The 15,655-nt window shown below is 51.0% G+C and overlaps 1 protein-coding gene and 1 long non-coding RNA gene across 6 annotated transcripts in view; one reads left to right on the plus strand and one right to left on the minus strand.

The window, feature by feature from the left end:
• Positions 1 to 15,655, plus strand: part of WT1 (WT1 transcription factor) — a 40,689-nt gene that overhangs the window by 3,901 nt on the left and 21,133 nt on the right. For 4 of the 5 annotated variants that reach the window (XM_067296201.1, XM_067296202.1, XM_067296199.1 and 1 more), the window contains exons 2-4: positions 1,570 to 1,692; positions 1,973 to 2,075; positions 9,078 to 9,155. In XM_067296201.1, coding sequence (XP_067152302.1) covers positions 1,570 to 1,692; positions 1,973 to 2,075; positions 9,078 to 9,155 — 304 coding nt within the window. The remainder of the gene's footprint in view (positions 1 to 1,569; positions 1,693 to 1,972; positions 2,076 to 9,077; positions 9,156 to 15,655) is intronic. The other variant, XM_067296198.1, reaches the window with a different exon arrangement.
• On the minus strand, positions 558 to 6,830 carry LOC136992077 (uncharacterized). Its single transcript, XR_010884102.1, has 3 exons — positions 6,140 to 6,830; positions 2,080 to 2,211; positions 558 to 930 (listed from the first exon to the last, which is right to left on the minus strand). It is a non-coding gene; the product is annotated as an uncharacterized lncRNA (long non-coding RNA).

Genomic DNA, 15,655 nt, shown 5'->3' on the forward strand with positions numbered 1-15,655 from the left:
AGCTCTACAAGGGGCAATGTGGAACAGATCTGGCCGGGGAAAACTAAGTCCCACTTCTATCCCAGCCCTGGAGTCCAAGGGCTGGCTTTAAAACATCGCGAAGGTGAAGGTTTCAAAGTCTTTAGGATTTTTTCCCGTGCCTATTGCTCCCTTCATTTCTCCCGCACAACCCTGCAGGTTAATTAAATTCTGTAACGTCGCTGGATCTAGGCTGTCTGCAGAGACAATAAATTGGAGAAGCAACAACCGGATCCCTTTGCTGCCTCTCCATTTGATTGTCTCTGAAAGATTCGGTGACTGTTGATCGCGGTGATAAAGCAGGTCTCTTGTACAGCGCCGAACACTTGGGAGCCCCAACCCGACTTGTCCCAAAGGAGACCAGAGGCAGCCCCGAGGGCTGCGTGTCAATTAACCTCCACATTCAAAATTAAAATAATCATCATTAACCTCCAGTCACATGCCAGTTGCAAACGGTTCCGTAGAGGATGCCCTTGCTAGAATAAGTAGGTTACGAGAGAAATGCATGCGAGAGAGTGCTCGTGGTTGACTTGGTTTATTTTCCCAGCCTACGTGGACTTTTTGTTTTGTTTTGTTTTTTGGAAGAGTGACTCTCGGAGGAGCTTGATTCTCGGGGTAAATGCTGATGAGCCGAGAAGCCTCTGAGATAATATTACTTTGTAATTACTTTTTTAGCTGAAGTTGTTTAGCCAGCTCCAAGTCATTAATGAAAGTTGGTGTCCAAGCACCTGATTTACGATTTAGTGTCGGCCCGGGGTCAGCAGAGGTGGTCTCTTTCCATCTGAATCTGCTCGGTGTAGGAAACAAAATAAGCTGTTTATTATTTTGGAGAGCAATTTTCGCTGAAAGGAGGAGTTTTATTTTTGCATGTAACATTCCGCCTCTTTATTGCAGACTCTTCAGAAAGCTGACCTTAAAAAAAAAAAAAGAGAGAGATTAAAGGGTAACTTCTAAATTGGAAACGGCAGAGGAGTACACAGAGCAGATGGGAATCTTCCTCTTTAATATGAGCAACAATTAATGAAAACATCCTTTTTATTACCGAAGACGATCTGTTCTCTTTAAACATGAACGAGACTTCCGACTTTCCGCCCTTCAGAGCGGGCTGCCTGGCTCGCCTCTCCCGCGGGGCCGCTCTGCGCCCCTCTCCGCGGCACCTGGCCCGGCCCGGCCCCGCAGCGCTCCCCCAAAACCGCGCCGCGGGGTTACACCCGCACCGCCCTACGCCTGCAGTCTTTCCAAGTGTGCGTGTGCGTCTGTGTGTGTGTTGGCGGGGAGGGGATGGTATGGGCAGAGTGAATGAAGGGGCAAAATCTTGGTATGTTTTTTCCCCCCTGTGGCCAGCATGCCCGGGGAAGATGGACTGGAGCCAGTGCAATAAATGCAAAGTATTTGGCGGTTGTGTGGGTGCTTTGCGGTGCCTGTCGTCGGGGGGGAGCGTGGGCTGCTGTTGCTCGACGCCTGCTTGGAGACGCTCTGCGGGGAGCCGGTGGCTGCGCAGGGCCAGGGCCAGGCGACCGCCTCCTAACTGGGCTGTTGTCTTCCCGGCAGGTTACAGCACCGTGGCGTTTGATGGCGCCCCGAGCTATGGCCACACGCCGTCTCACCATGCTGCTCAGTTTACAAACCACTCTTTCAAGCACGAGGACCCCATCAGCCAGCAGACCTCGCTAGGTAATTTCGGACGCCGCCGCAGCGAGGAGGCCCCAACGCGCCTCGCGCAAATCTGCCTCCGCGCGGCGCGCAGTGCGCTGCGCGGGCCGGGGCCGGCGGCGCTGGCGCGGGCCGGCGCCCCGGCGGCGCTCCGGAGTCGCGGCACTGCACTGGTGCAGGCCGGGCAGAGCTAGCGCGGCCCGAGGGCCGGCGGTGCGGCCCTTCAGCCCCTCTGCCGCGCCGGGCTGGAGGAAAAGGGCCGGTCGCAGCCCGGGTTAACTCTCTCCCGCTTTCTCTGCAGGCGACCAGCAGTACTCGGTGCCGCCCCCGGTGTACGGCTGTCACACCCCCACAGACAGCTGCACGGGCAGTCAGGCCCTGCTCCTCCGGACCCCCTACAACAGGTACCTCCGGCAGGAGCTCTGCCGTCTCTGCTTTACGTGCGATTCGCGTTGGTTGTTGCTTGGACGTGGCCTCTCCCCCGCATGTCGTTCAAACGGCTTTCTCTTTTCTTCAGGCAAACAGATCTATTTTCCCCTTCTTTTTTTCAAAAAAGAAAAAAGATGCAGACATGTTGAAAAAAAAAAAAGATACGCTGCCCCCTCCACCCCGGGACCCGCCGTGTCTCAGAGCTTGCCCCTGCCGCCTCCCCTTTCCCCGGGCCGGGTTCGGCGGTGGCGGCGCCGCCCGGCGCTGGCTCTGCACCCCGCCCGGGGCCCGGGGCCCTGCCGCCCGGCTCCGGGGGCCGCTCTGAGGCGGCAGGTCGCTTCCGGGCGGCGGGGGCCGGGCTGCCCGGGCTGTTCCGGGCCTGTCCCGGAGCCCGTCGGTGCGCAGGGTTTGCGCTTTGCCCGGACGCGCCCAGACTGCCCATCCGTGCCGACAGGAGCCGCCCGGGCAGCCCAGCAGAGCCGCCGGCTGCAGGGCCCAGACCCTGCTCCCGAGCGTCCCCCGGCTGCCAGCGGCGGGCGCCACCCCCGCGAGGCGCCGTGGGGGCTGCAGCCGCCCCGGGAGCGCGCACAGCCGCCCCTTCGCCTCGGCTGCGGCCGCGGCGGCCCGGCGGCCCCCCAAGAGCGCAGCCGGCGGCGCGGCCCTGCTAAGGCCGGGGGAAGCCCGCGGCCTCTGCGCCTGCCCCGCGGCCCGCTCCCGGCGCTGGCAGCCTCCGCTCCCGCTTGTCCCTGACGGTGGGAGATGCGGGAGCGCGGCCGCTCGCTGGGGAGCAGCGGCGACCCACAAAGCGCGGCACAGGGATCGGGCAGGCAATTAAAAATTAGCTCAGTCAAGAGGCTTCATCTTGCGGACCGAGAGCCTTCCGAGGGCTCCCAGTAGCGAAGGGGACTGGCCTGCGGAGAGGTTAGTTTCTGAAAACGGGTCAATAAAGGTAATAGATTTCCTTGCTGGGAGAAAGGTGTATCTGGAATTTTGTTCTAAGCACGAACTGTCTTTGCAAACAGAAGCGTCCTTTGCAAACGCAGCTTCCCGTTTTCCTCGGTCTGGCATGGGGGCTGGGCGTGCCTCTTGCAGTTTTACAACGTGTTTAGTGAGCAAAGAAGTTACCCAAAATTTATTCTTCAACTTTTTGTGAACTTGGAGCCAGTCCCATATCTCCGAGTTGCTAAGTAACTCGCACACACAAAACAATATGCCTCTGCGAAGGAAGCTGCAAGCGGCTCTTCTTATAGGCTGGTTATATCATCTCTGATTAATCAACACATGGACGTGGGACAACAAAATTCTGTCACTTCCAGAAGCCACTTCGTTAATGAACGTGAGTTGACGTCAAGGGAAGGAGGGAATGAGGTAATGAAGGAAGGAAAGAAGCCTATCCAGAGAGATTAGCTTGCAGAATAATTGGCGGGGAGAACTCCTGCGCTGAAGTGACAGAGATTGCTCGCCTCGCAGGGAAATCTATAAATATGATTTGTAGGGAGGCTTCGGGAGGGCAGCGCTGAGCCGTCGCGGGCAGCCGGCGCTCGGGGAGCGCGGCCGACCCTCTGCGCAGCGCCGCGGGGCCGCGCAGCTCGCTGCGCCGCCCCGGCGCTCCCGCGCGTGCAGCGGCCCGGCCCGGCCCCGCGCCGTGGCGGTGGGAATGGCCTCTGCGCGCAGCATGGCATCTCCCCCCGCTCCGCCCGGATTTGCTCTTTGGACACTAGCTCTGAGGATTCAAGACTCAAAAGAAACGAGGAAGGCTATGGCTTCTCCCTCGAGTAGCAGGCTTCTCTCTCTAGGAGAGCCGGTGCAAAAGCTGCTGTTCAAACCCTTCTCATTTCCCCCACGAGCAGCTCCGTTTCTTGCAGAGGGGTGGCGAAAGCGTGATCTGAAGGATGCTTTATTTCTTGTCTTTCCGCTGATGTAATCATTCTCACTTGCACTAATTATATTTAATGGAGCAAGCCCAATCCTGAGATACAGGATTCCAATAGGAAATCGCTACTTGTGAAATCGCTCAGGAGAAGATCTCTTTCCTCCAGCTTTCCAACCCATGCCTCTGCTAAGGAAGTCATCGGCGGAAGGAGTGCAAGCACGGCTTGGCATCGCCGTAGCAGGGCCACTCTCCGGCCCGGTGCTTTGGGACTCAGAACCCGGCACGAATGGGGAACTGGGATCCCACCGGACTTGAGCTACGCTACAGAGCCGATTTCTTCTTCACGTTAGCCTTGATCCTACTCTACTCCCTGGGAGGTTTACGACTTACTTCATTAGGATAAGGATTAAGCCCTTAAACCTCCCTGGAGCCAATATTGATGTGTGGTGGTATATATCAGGGCAGAACTTGTTCCAGGGCGAGGGAAAGCTCCTATTTGTACAAAGCCTGCTCCAAGCAGGCTGAACAGGTGGGTGAGCTCCAATCTTGCCTCTCCTTGTCCCCACATCCAAATGTTCAAAAGCATCTGAAAAAAAGAAACACAACCTTTTTCCTTCCTGATTTTCCTACTGCACGAGTGTTTTTCCTAGGGACCGTAATCAAGGAAAGTGAGTGACTAATTACCATGCAGAAATTAACGTGACTCATTGGCCACATTTGCAATGTTCTGAAAAACGACCATACTTCTTGAAAAACGATTTGGTGGAATCTTTGTTATTATTACTACCGTTATTATTTTAAAGAAGATATTGGTTCCGTACCCCCGCTGTCAAGAGTTATTTTGCTTTTCGGAGTCCAAGACAAGTCTGCTAGCTCTGTTTTGACAACTGCTGGCTCAGTTGCCGCGTCTGAGCGATGGCGAAGGAAATAATGGCAATAAGGCTGTCCGCCGGCCGTGCTCGGTGCGCGTCTCTGTGCGCACTTGGCTGCTGTTCAGGGTGCAAATGGTCGCGGTGCTGATCTCCGGCATCACTGGGATGCTCAAATCAAGAGCACGGACACTTGCCTCAACCCCTCGGCGGCGTCCGCAGCTCCCTCCCTCTCCCCTGCTGCAGGACTGAGCCGAAGGGGTGCTGAAGCTAACGGAGCCTGTCATCTCGACCATGGTCTTTGGTCCCTCGCCCATCCACCCCTGCCGAGGCTTCGCGTCTGCATGGCCTTGCACCCGGTCTCGTTGGGCTCCATCTCTTCCTTTTCACCGCCTCGGAGCTCTGCAGAGTGGAAACGAGCCCAGAAAGGTTATTCTTCCTCGAGGAGAGATGGAGTAAGAAAAGCAGCTGTCAGGAAGCGCAGAAACGAACCACTGGTCCAACTGATGCTCGCGCTTCCCCCTCCTTGTCATCTCAATAGCTGCGTGCAAGACACCGCCACGAAGCCGCTGCCGACTTTACTCCCTCTGCGGCATGCGGCCGGCGCTGGCCGCTCCAGGGCTTGAGAAAACGCCGCGCGGGGTGTCGCGCCGCCCGCTGCTCGCGTCCCGGGAGACGCGGCTTCCCCCGACGGCAGGGGCCGGCGCAGCGGCCCCGACCGGCCCGGCCTCTGCGGCTCCCGCGCCCGGCGTCCGTCCCTGCGCTGCGGCGGCGACCGGCCCCCGGGGCCGCGCCGCCCGTGCCCACGCAGCGCCCCGCGCCCCGAGCCGGGCTCCGCGCCCGCGGTGGCCAAGCGCCCTCCCGCCGCGCTCCCCGCGCCCCGCCGGGCGCCCTCGGCCAAGCGCCCGCCGCCTTGCGCGGAACCGCCTGGGCTGCGCGCTGCGGGGCGCGCAGAGGTGGAGCGGGGGCGCGCAGAGGTGGAGCGCCGCCGCGCAGCCGCCGGCCCTGCAGCCTCCTCCGCGGGGAGCCACGGCGGAGCCGGCGCGCAGATCTGCGTAAATCCCCCGCAGAGCTGCCCGGCTGGCTGGTGCAAGCCCGGGCTGCAGTGCGGAAAGGGAGTCAGCAGAAGGCACTCGGGCGGGTGCAAGGCCGAGGACCTTTCCCTTGCCTCCCTTACCAAGGCAGAGCAGTCGGGAAGGCGACAGATTGAAAGAACTGGTTAAAAGACCATCATTCTTACACTGGAAGCAAAAGTATCTCTGAAATCTCTCGCCTCGGCAACTACTTACTCTCTTACTCTGTTTATAGCGCAGCTCGCCTCCTCTGCCAAAGAGTACTGCGCCTGTTGTTGATAGCTAGACATGGATGACAAACCTGCACAGATTGCAAGTGTGCACTAGATGACTAGCATTTGTGGGTCCATTAAAATGGTGATGTGAACTTTTCTACCTCGCGCTGTTTAATGTAGTAAACATGCTCAATGTTGAAAATTTACTGTGAGTCACACTTACAAAGACTTTAAAAGTGGAGGAGTCTCAGTTCAGATTATAGCTCTTTCTGTGCAGAGGTCAAGAACTCGGTAATACTGCAATGCAGGCCAAAACAAACTCTATATGATCTACTACTGGTTTCCTTTTAAGTTCCCTTTTTGCTCAGCGTTGACTTCCTTTTATTCCACTCCAACTTACATTAATCCCCGTTGTAGAAATGTTCCCCCCTTCCTCTCATTTCTCTTTAAAAGCATCTCTGTAATGAAAATAAGTTATTTTTAGTGTCTTCTTTGTGGCCATTTGGAGGGCCAGTGATTCAGATTGGAATCAATGCAGGCATATCCCCAGAGACTGCGCTTTCCTTCTCATAATTCAAACCTCATTCAAAGCAAAGATTTTGAGCGGAGCTGTTAATTCCATGAGATCATCTTATGGTACTGTCAATAATAAACCCTGCTGAAGCGTAAATGGGGTTAGGGATGTCCTGTTCTCTATCACATGTCAGAGGCGAGATATTTAATCCTTTGTCGATGCCCGATGGCCCCGGGGCAACCCGAAGCAAACGCGACATTCCCTGCCTGCGGGCTTGCTCGGGGAGCGGAGCCCAGCGGCGCCCTACCTGGCCCCGCCGCCGGGGCCGGGGCCGGGGCCGGGGCCGGGGCCGGGGCCGGGGCCGGGGCCGGGCCGGCTGCCGCCCCGCTCCCTCCTCGGCCAAGCCTGCCTGTGCCCCCCAGGGGCCTGGGACCGGCGGCGCCTCTGCCCTTCCCGCGGCGTCGGAGCCCATCGCGGTAAACGTCTCCGTGCCCCAGGCTCTCGTAAAGGCGCCCGGGCTCGGCGCCCCGTGCGTGTCCTACCGTGCTTCCTCCCCGAAGGAGGACAGATAGGGCCGGCGGGGCGGCGAGCCTGGGCGCCGGCTGCCCACGGGCAGTCATCGCCCCCGGGGCCCGGCCGGCCGCGCCTGCAGCGCGGAGGGGCGCGGGGGGGCGCGGGAGGCCGGAGGCGCGGCAGCAGCGCCGGCGCGGCCCCGCTCAGCAGAAAGAGCGGGATTTCGCTCGCCTTATTTCTCGGAGGCGTTTGCGCCAGGCGCAGCCTGCCTGAGAGCCGCTCCGGGCTCCCTTCAAGGGCGAAGCCCGCTCCGGCTCCGTTGTTGAGTTGTCGAAGCTGCAGACCAGGGACCGAGGCGCGGCTGTACATCGGGGAGGGCACGAGTGAGCTTTAACGTGTAGGTGAAGACAGTGAGCTGTGGCTTCACTTCGCCTCTAGAAATTGCGCTGGTTTCTCAGAGGTTCGTTTTGGACACTGTCACCGAAACGCGGCATGCAATACAGTGGCTGCTAGCTAGTGACGAGATGAATAAGTGTATTGCTTTATGAAAAAGCAAAGGAGGGGAAAAAGTGGATATTGTGGGGGAGGCTCTTATAAATGAACTGTCAAGAGAAAGAAAGTTAAAGGGAAATCTCCTGCTGTAAATGCATCGGGCGGGTACTTCTAATAAAAATCAGGGTCCTGGAGGAATTAATTACAGCAGCATTACAGGAAGAATTCGTGGAATTGCAAAACGTAGTTGGCACAGACCAGCACGAACTGCTATTGCAAATGGGGAAACTGCAGGAGAGTTTAACAATTCCTGAGCTGATATGCAGGACATTGTAGTAGCATAATAGCAGTTCAGACACACTGATGAATAATAGTGTCCAGTGATACAGACAAATGATATTACACATACTTCGAGATTGAAGTCACTTAATTTGTTTTTATATGCAAAAGCTTCCCACTGGAATCTGACTTTTTTAGGTCGCTTCTACCTGCCACGAGGAAAAAAAAAGCCCTCTTCTCATAACAGAATGATATAAATTCGCTGCATAAGTCCAGCGAGTGGAGGTGTAATTAATCACCAGGGAGCCTCGCGTTTATTGTGCGTGGCTGTTGCCTGGCGCGGACAGCAGTCACAGAGCCCGCGGGAACGGCGGGTGCTCCGCGCGCAGCGGCGGCCCGGGCTGCGCGGGCGCGCGGAGGCAGCGCGGGCGCGGGGGTCACCGGGGGTCCCGCTGCGCGCGCCGCCGCCGCCGCTGCTCTTAGCGCCCCTCCGCTCCGCGCTGCCGGCGCCTGCGGCTTGCAAGGAGAAAGCGCCCAGCTGGGGATCCCCTTCTGCAACCACCGCGTGTGCTGTGCTCGTTGTTTGCTCCGAGACCATCGCCCTGTGCCAAAAGAAAAAAAAAAGTGTCTTCCAGTTGTGAATTTCGTTCATCGCTCAGCCACTCCATTTTTCTTCTGCTTGTCAAGCCCCTATATGTAGTAACATCCATCATTAGTCACGATAGCTGTTTCAGTCCATTAACCACGTGATCTTTTACACTCTTGGTTAAAACAGTTAACAGATTTGCCTTTTTTAAACAAATAATCTGCTTTGTTAACCCACAAGTCGGCATATATTCGTTTCATTAATTTAAATGTGTCAATATCGGATATGACTTTTCTGTAAGGAAAGAGTTTTATGTCTCAACTTCCAGCAAATGAAAAATGAACAGACCTGTAGATCAAAAGAGATTTTTCTTTGCACTGCATAGCTATTCTTTCCTTCTTTTAAATTTGATATTACATTGATAAATGGGATTATATAGAATAAATTCACTTGCTACTGTTGTATGTTTAAAAACAAGTAACAAATAATAATGCTGCTATTTTGATTTAGTTCTAATCTGATCACAGTAATTCTAGTTCTAATTCTAGATATTTTCATAACAGTGACAATTTATACCAAATGACCTCACAGCTTGAATGCATGACATGGAATCAAATGAACTTGGGATCTACATTAAAGGGGTAAGGCGTTTTATTATTTTGTAATCTTTTACCCTAGTGTAGTTTTGTTTAAATTTAATTTTTTATTTTACGAACTGAATACGGTCACTAGCACGAAAAAAATACTGACCAGCACTGAAAATGGGTCATCATCTGGCTATAACTTACCGTGTTTTTAACAATGCCTTTAACGAACTAGTAAGCGTTACATTGCTGATCCGTTCATGCCTATTAAGTTAAATAGTAAATAGTTAAAAGCTAAAGTTTTCCCTTAGACTTTTACTCCGCCCGTAGATCGGGGACGAAATGACAATATTTTCCTGAGCTTGCTTGTCTTTCTATCTCAGAGCGGTTCGTCCTGCAGGAGCGTGCGCTGGTGCAGCCTTGTCAAGCGCCTCGCTGTGCCTCATCGGGACCTAACTGCAGCCGCGCAGACGGGTGTCACCCGAGCGGCGCCGTCGGGCTGCGGGCTGCGGGCTGCGGGCTGCGGGCTGCGGGCTCGGGGCCGGGCCGGGCGGGCCGAGGCGGCGCCCGCGGGCGCCTCCGCGCCTGGAGACCCCGGGGCTGGATGCGGCCCGGCGGGGGAGCCGCGGCCCCCCGGCGCTCCCCGCCCGGGTCGTCGCCTCCGCCCGCCGGCCCTCCTCCCCCGGGCTCCCCGCGCCGGCCCTGCGTCCTGTGTGCCGGCGCTCCCCGCTTCCTTCCTCCCGGCCATTGTCGCCCTCCCACCTGCCGGGAAGAGGCTCGGCCCGCCTCCCCCGCCGCTTCCTGCCGCCGGGCGGGCAGGAAGGCGCCGCGGCCCCGCCGGGGCGGCCGCCGGGGGGCAGCGCTCCGCCGCCGCGGCCCGCCGGCCGCGGGCGGCACCTGCGCCCCCGCCTGAGGAGGCCCGGAGCGGGCCGCTCGTCCCCGGGCCTCCGGGGCAGGGCGAGGCAGAGCCGAGAGCCGCCCGGCCGGCACGCTGCCGTAGCTGCGCCTTGGCTCAGCCGCAGTTGCTGCCTGAGCAAAAGAGCCGCTTGTGATCCTAGTCAAGATAGAGCCAAAGACCCTCTGCTCTGCTCTGCTCTGCTCTGCTCCGCTCTGCTCTGCCTAGGCGGTTGGCTTTGAAAGCTCTCCTGCCGAAGGTAGGTGTCACCAGCTTGCTTTGAGTTGCTCTCAGCACCTAAGCGTATGCTAAGGATCTCAGCTGAACAGCAGGAGAAATCTAGAAGAGCCAGCATTAGATATGTGCTCTCATGTAGTCGTCCATAACTGTGAAAACCTTGTCCAATATGGACATTGTGTACAATGTTGTAGCATGATAAAGGAGAAAATATTATGCATCTCCTTCTAGCTCATTCACGAGTGGTGTTTGAAGGTTAGAGGCACAAGATAGTAGTGTAGTAAACTATCTATGCTGGAATGAACTGGTGAATTGAGTCTGAAGATCCATCAAGGAGCTCTGCTGCTGTAAAGAAGATCCCCAAATCCCACAGTTGTGTACAATTTGGCCTCTTTGCTGACTCTCTCTTTTTAAAGGTTATTTCCTACCTTTTTTTTTTTTCTGAAGTGTTTGTGATTTCCTCTTTAAACTGTACCCTTTAAAAATCAGTCATTGCAATATTAGACACTGTTTTGTCTCTTCTGGAGAAAATATCCTGCAAAATGGAGAAACACATCAACCTTGACAGAGGTCCAAGTTATTAAAGCAAGGAAGAGGTTATTCTTTGGGGAACTCAGTGGAGGAAAAAAAAAGACACAATAGAAATATTAAAGGAGTGCTGAACAAAATAAATGGCTTCTTACTTGTCCAGGAGTCAGACTGTTAGCAGTGTAAAGTATGTGACCTAGGATGCATGAAAGGAGGAAAAAAAAAAAGAGAAAAAAATCAAGATGAATGATCTATGGTAAAACAAAGCTGAAAGTTTTGGTATAGGCCAAGATTGTAGAATCTGTGGAAAATCAGCGCTAGACATAGCCTCATCACTGGTAATATGAGCCAAAATAGTTATCTGTCTTTTCTGGCTGAGAGTTACAATACACAGTACATCCAATCTCAGTTGCCATGAACATAAGGTATTCTTCTCAAGATTTACATCTTTAAAATATATGATCTGTTCATAAGTGATTCCCAGGCGTTTAGTATTTCAGATACTTTTCTCAATCTTGTAGTTGTAATTTAAGAATTTTAGAATCACTCTTTCTGTTGAAATATGGAGCTTCTGTATTCTGTCCAATGATGACAGTCCTTATTTAGCTCTCTTGCCTTGAGTTCTCATGAGCGCTTAGCTAAGCTTAACTAAGACTTCTACACTTTATAACAAGCAAGAAAACATTACCAGTAAGTTTTACAAGTAATTAGAAAACTCTACAATTGTATAAAACTTATGGGTCATGCACCTTATACTTGATAGTAGACCAGTTCAGTAGCTTGCTTTTTGGGTTCATGTTCAGTGAAAGTTTAATATACTGAAATGAAGCTATTGCCATATATTTTAGGTAAGGTTGGAAACAGCTTCTGTGCTTAAGTTGTCTAGCAGTTTCTCTGGTAGCATTTTGTTTTTATCTGTTTGCATTCTTGCCAATATTTGATTGATCATAATCTTCTCACTTCGGATTAGAAGTTTGGTATTTGGCAAGGAATATTGTCAGGTGGCCAAAACTGTGTCCTTTTCAGCCATTGTGAAAATCATTGCAGTTGACTTGCAAGCTTCTCAACAGTCCTGTCTGTGCATTATTAGTAGAAGCAAGAGTCTGGCAACTATCTCATGATTTTATCTGCCTGGAGCCTGCTTCAGCCTGTGGCTTTAAGTCTTAGCAGATTTGCTGAAATTTTTTCCTCTCTGGATATTTTAATGTCAGATACTGGAGCTCAGGGCGAGAAGTTTCATTGTCTCTCTGGCTTTTAGTCTTTTAGTGCTTTCAGTAGGTGTAAGTATTAGGAAACTGCAGAAGGAATAGCTTGAGCATCAAGCAGAAGTGGGCAGTAAAAGGTATGGAATAGGGTGCATGACCAGCATTGCTAAATGGTGGAGAGGGAAACATAAGGTGAACAGAGATGGTCCAACGGGAGACAAGAACATGATAGATTGGCAGGGGACAGGGAGCGATGTAAGTGTGGGGCGGGTAGAAGTAGATAGAAAGGGCTGCAACTAGACTGCTCCAGAACATGGAGTAGGTCCTAGAAGTTGAATTCTAGACATTTCTACTTGCTGGCAAACCAAAATGATGTCCAGTAGCCCAAAATATGCTTCTCTCTGCAAGGAGTTGTCCTTGGAGGAAAAGACCACTACTGCTACCATTTAGTCCAAGTGACTCGAGCTTGTGTTGTAGATTCTCATGTTCAACTCTTAACACTGAAGACTGTGTTCAAACTGGGCTTATAACTCATGTAAAGTCTGACCCACAAGTGAGCGGAGAGTAGTCCACGTTCACTGCCTTGTGAGCTAATATTTCAATTATGTGATGCCTGTTTGTCTAGAGACTTCTCCATCCCTCTCAAAACATTGGGGAGACAAGGGGGAGGGCTGTCTTAGTGTCTTTGGGAATTGTTGCACGAATTGGCAACTTCAAGGATCTGAAAGGAAAGGTTTATGGTTTGTGGTGGGTTTTTTTTGAAACAGCTGAGACATGATCTGTGTTGTCGCAGGAAAGTCAGTGGGTCCTGTACTTATTACTTTGAAAACTCAGGTCCTAGACATCTCAGAATGGATGCCCAGAATTAGTGGATGTCTTTTTCCTCAGTTTTTATCCTTAGTCTCTTTCTGTTACTTTCCCATTTGTACAACATGGAAAATACTGCCTCCCTTCCTAGGGTTGTTGTAGAGACAGTCCTCATGACTATAAAACTCTCATTGCTGTTTTGATGAGTTCTGCATAAAAGTGACATGGAAATAATTTACACAGAGCAGGGAATAGATAGTGCATGGTAGACAAGAAGTATAGCCACGTGCACAGCAGCAAGACTTAATAGATATATTGCATAGTTTTCTCTTTGGCTCTTGGAGCAAAAGGAATGATCCGTATTTCCTCCAGCCACCTGAAGTCTCATATATAACCAGACAAAATTTAGTTTTGTACCTCTTGTTTTTATTCAGGTGCTAAATAATAAATGTGTTCCATAGACATTTGTATATATTGCTCTTTGCTCAGATTCACTGGAAGGAAAATTAGGTATGATCTTTGTAGAACACCATTAAAACTGCATCTAAAGAAGACAGTGAAAACTCAGTTTGTCTAGGAGAGATTCATAAAGGTTTTTCTGTTTTCCTATGGAGGTATAATTAGTAAAATTTGGAGATGCAAAACTTCCTACTTGGGTTCAGTTCTGCAGACAAAATGAACTGGGAATGGATGATGACCTATTGTTTCTAGTACCGAATTTCCCCTTTCCTACTGATAGCTGAGTGTCTCATCGAAGGGAAGTCTGGAGTGAAATCCTGGTTCCACTGAGGTCAGCGGTAAAAAAAACGATTGAAGTCAGTGAGATTAGGGTCCCCTGAAGGTCCGGTGCCTTCATTTCATCAACCAGCTGTTTTTCTCATTGAAGATGGCAGAAGGGCTGTAATCTGTGAAATCACATTTTTTAATATTCCTTTGCCTTGAAAAGTGCAGATAAAAATGCAGCTTTATACTCTACCCTCCTTAATAGTGTTAGACAAAAAACAGGCAGAAAAATGATCTTCTATATAACTAATCAGAATCTTTTTGCTGTCTCCATACATATTTTTCCCATGGTGCTAGGATGGTAAATATTTTAGCAGAGGGAATTAGCTCTACTTCTTTTCCTTTATGTTCTGTTATCAATGGGACTAGCCCACACCCTCACTTTGCCTCATTTTTTGGCTCTGTTTCTAAACCCTAAAATTCCTGTTCCTGCATTGAAACACAATTAAATTGAGGCTTAATGTGGTGCCTGTTTAATGTAATCTTGCTTTCTGGCTTTTTTTTATTCTTCCAAGTCTGAATCTCATGAATCAATGTGTATTCACATTTCATCTGAAATTTTCTAACTCTCCTTGGTATGCCTTAAAGCTTCCCTTTTTTGGTTTATGAAATAATAATAAAGAAGCTTAACTCTTCAGATTAAGTTGTAGCTGGTTTATATATTAGACAGACAATTTCAGCTTAACAAAGTAAAAATGGTGTGAGAGAGAAATTGCAGCTTGATTATTTTTTAAAATATTCAGATTAGAATGTCATCTTTTATGAGTTTTTTTATAACCACTTAGATTGATACAACTCTCTAAAGCTGCTCTGTTTTTCATCACACATTCTCATCTGTAAAACCTTCATTTTTATTAATCTTTGTACAATCTGTACAACTTTGAGATTAATCATTTTAAAAGAGCTACTCTCCAAGTGTTAAGGATTTGCTGGACTATTGCTAAATGCAAGCATTTCTAAATACTCTCCAACAGATAGCACTTGCTTAGCATTTTATGTTGCATAAGTATCAGTCTTTGTTTCCCAGTTATCTAGAGTTACATTTTATGGATAGGTTTCCAGGTCTGTTTATGACTGTCTAGAACCAAAGAACAGATACACTGGGCCATTTTTCATCAACTAACTTGGTGAACTCTAAATATTTATAGTCCAGTTCTGCCCTCGTGCTGCTCCCATTGAAGTTAAGGGAGTTGCGTATTTACAGGTAAAGGCAGAATGAGACCATGATGCCCAATCCTGCAGTCCTTACTTGAACAAAAATTCCTGGTGGATCCTGACAGACCAGTTCGGCTGCATCTGGCCTTGCTTAGTTCTGACTCCTAGTAGGACTTGCAGAGGGATTAGCCTTGTGTCTCTCCTAATGATAACTCTAGGCTTTAAAGGGGAAATTTTGTGGGGTTTTTTTTGTTTGTTTGTTTTTTGCCCCTTGGTATCCCCTTGGCTTTAGCTGGATTTTTCCTGGGGGTTGCTCAGCCCTTGGAGGAAGGGGACATCACCGTGTCGGAGCTTAGGCCAGCGCTGGCAGCGGTGCATGAGCCGGTTTGCAGCAGGGCAGCGCGCGGCTCCGCTGGTGGTTCTCCCGACTGCCTTCAGTGGTGCCGCACCAGCCCAGGCTGCCCGAGGAGAACATGCGGATCCTCCTCTGGGAACAGGTCTATCCCAAAGTATCAGTGCTTACCTACCCTGTATTATCAGTGTTCACCTGGACAGCACCGGAGAATGTCTAATGCATTTTCTTTCTGATCTGTAATACATATTTTGTTACTGGATCTGAAACGTAAAATGTGGACTTCATGGTGCTTGGGGGAGATGTAGGATGTTGCCTACTCCTGAGAGACTACCTGGACAAGTTTTCACTATTTTTGTACTTTAGTGAAGTCAAAGTGTATGAGGCATTGTCTGTTTGCCTAGTTAAACATATAATCCCTGACTAGAAAAGACAAAAGTTAAAGATTTCCAACCCTCTTAAGATTTCCTTTTACTTAATGTACTGCAGGTATAAATTCATCACTTATTTTCATTGCTCATGTATGTGGGATTTCCTCTGATCATTATCTTTCTAATGCAGTAAAGCAGGTGTTTCAGGTTCAGTAATGTATTTA

This window comes from Apteryx mantelli, chromosome 4 (genome assembly GCF_036417845.1).
Source record: "Apteryx mantelli isolate bAptMan1 chromosome 4, bAptMan1.hap1, whole genome shotgun sequence".
Lineage (NCBI taxonomy): Eukaryota > Metazoa > Chordata > Aves > Apterygiformes > Apterygidae > Apteryx > Apteryx mantelli.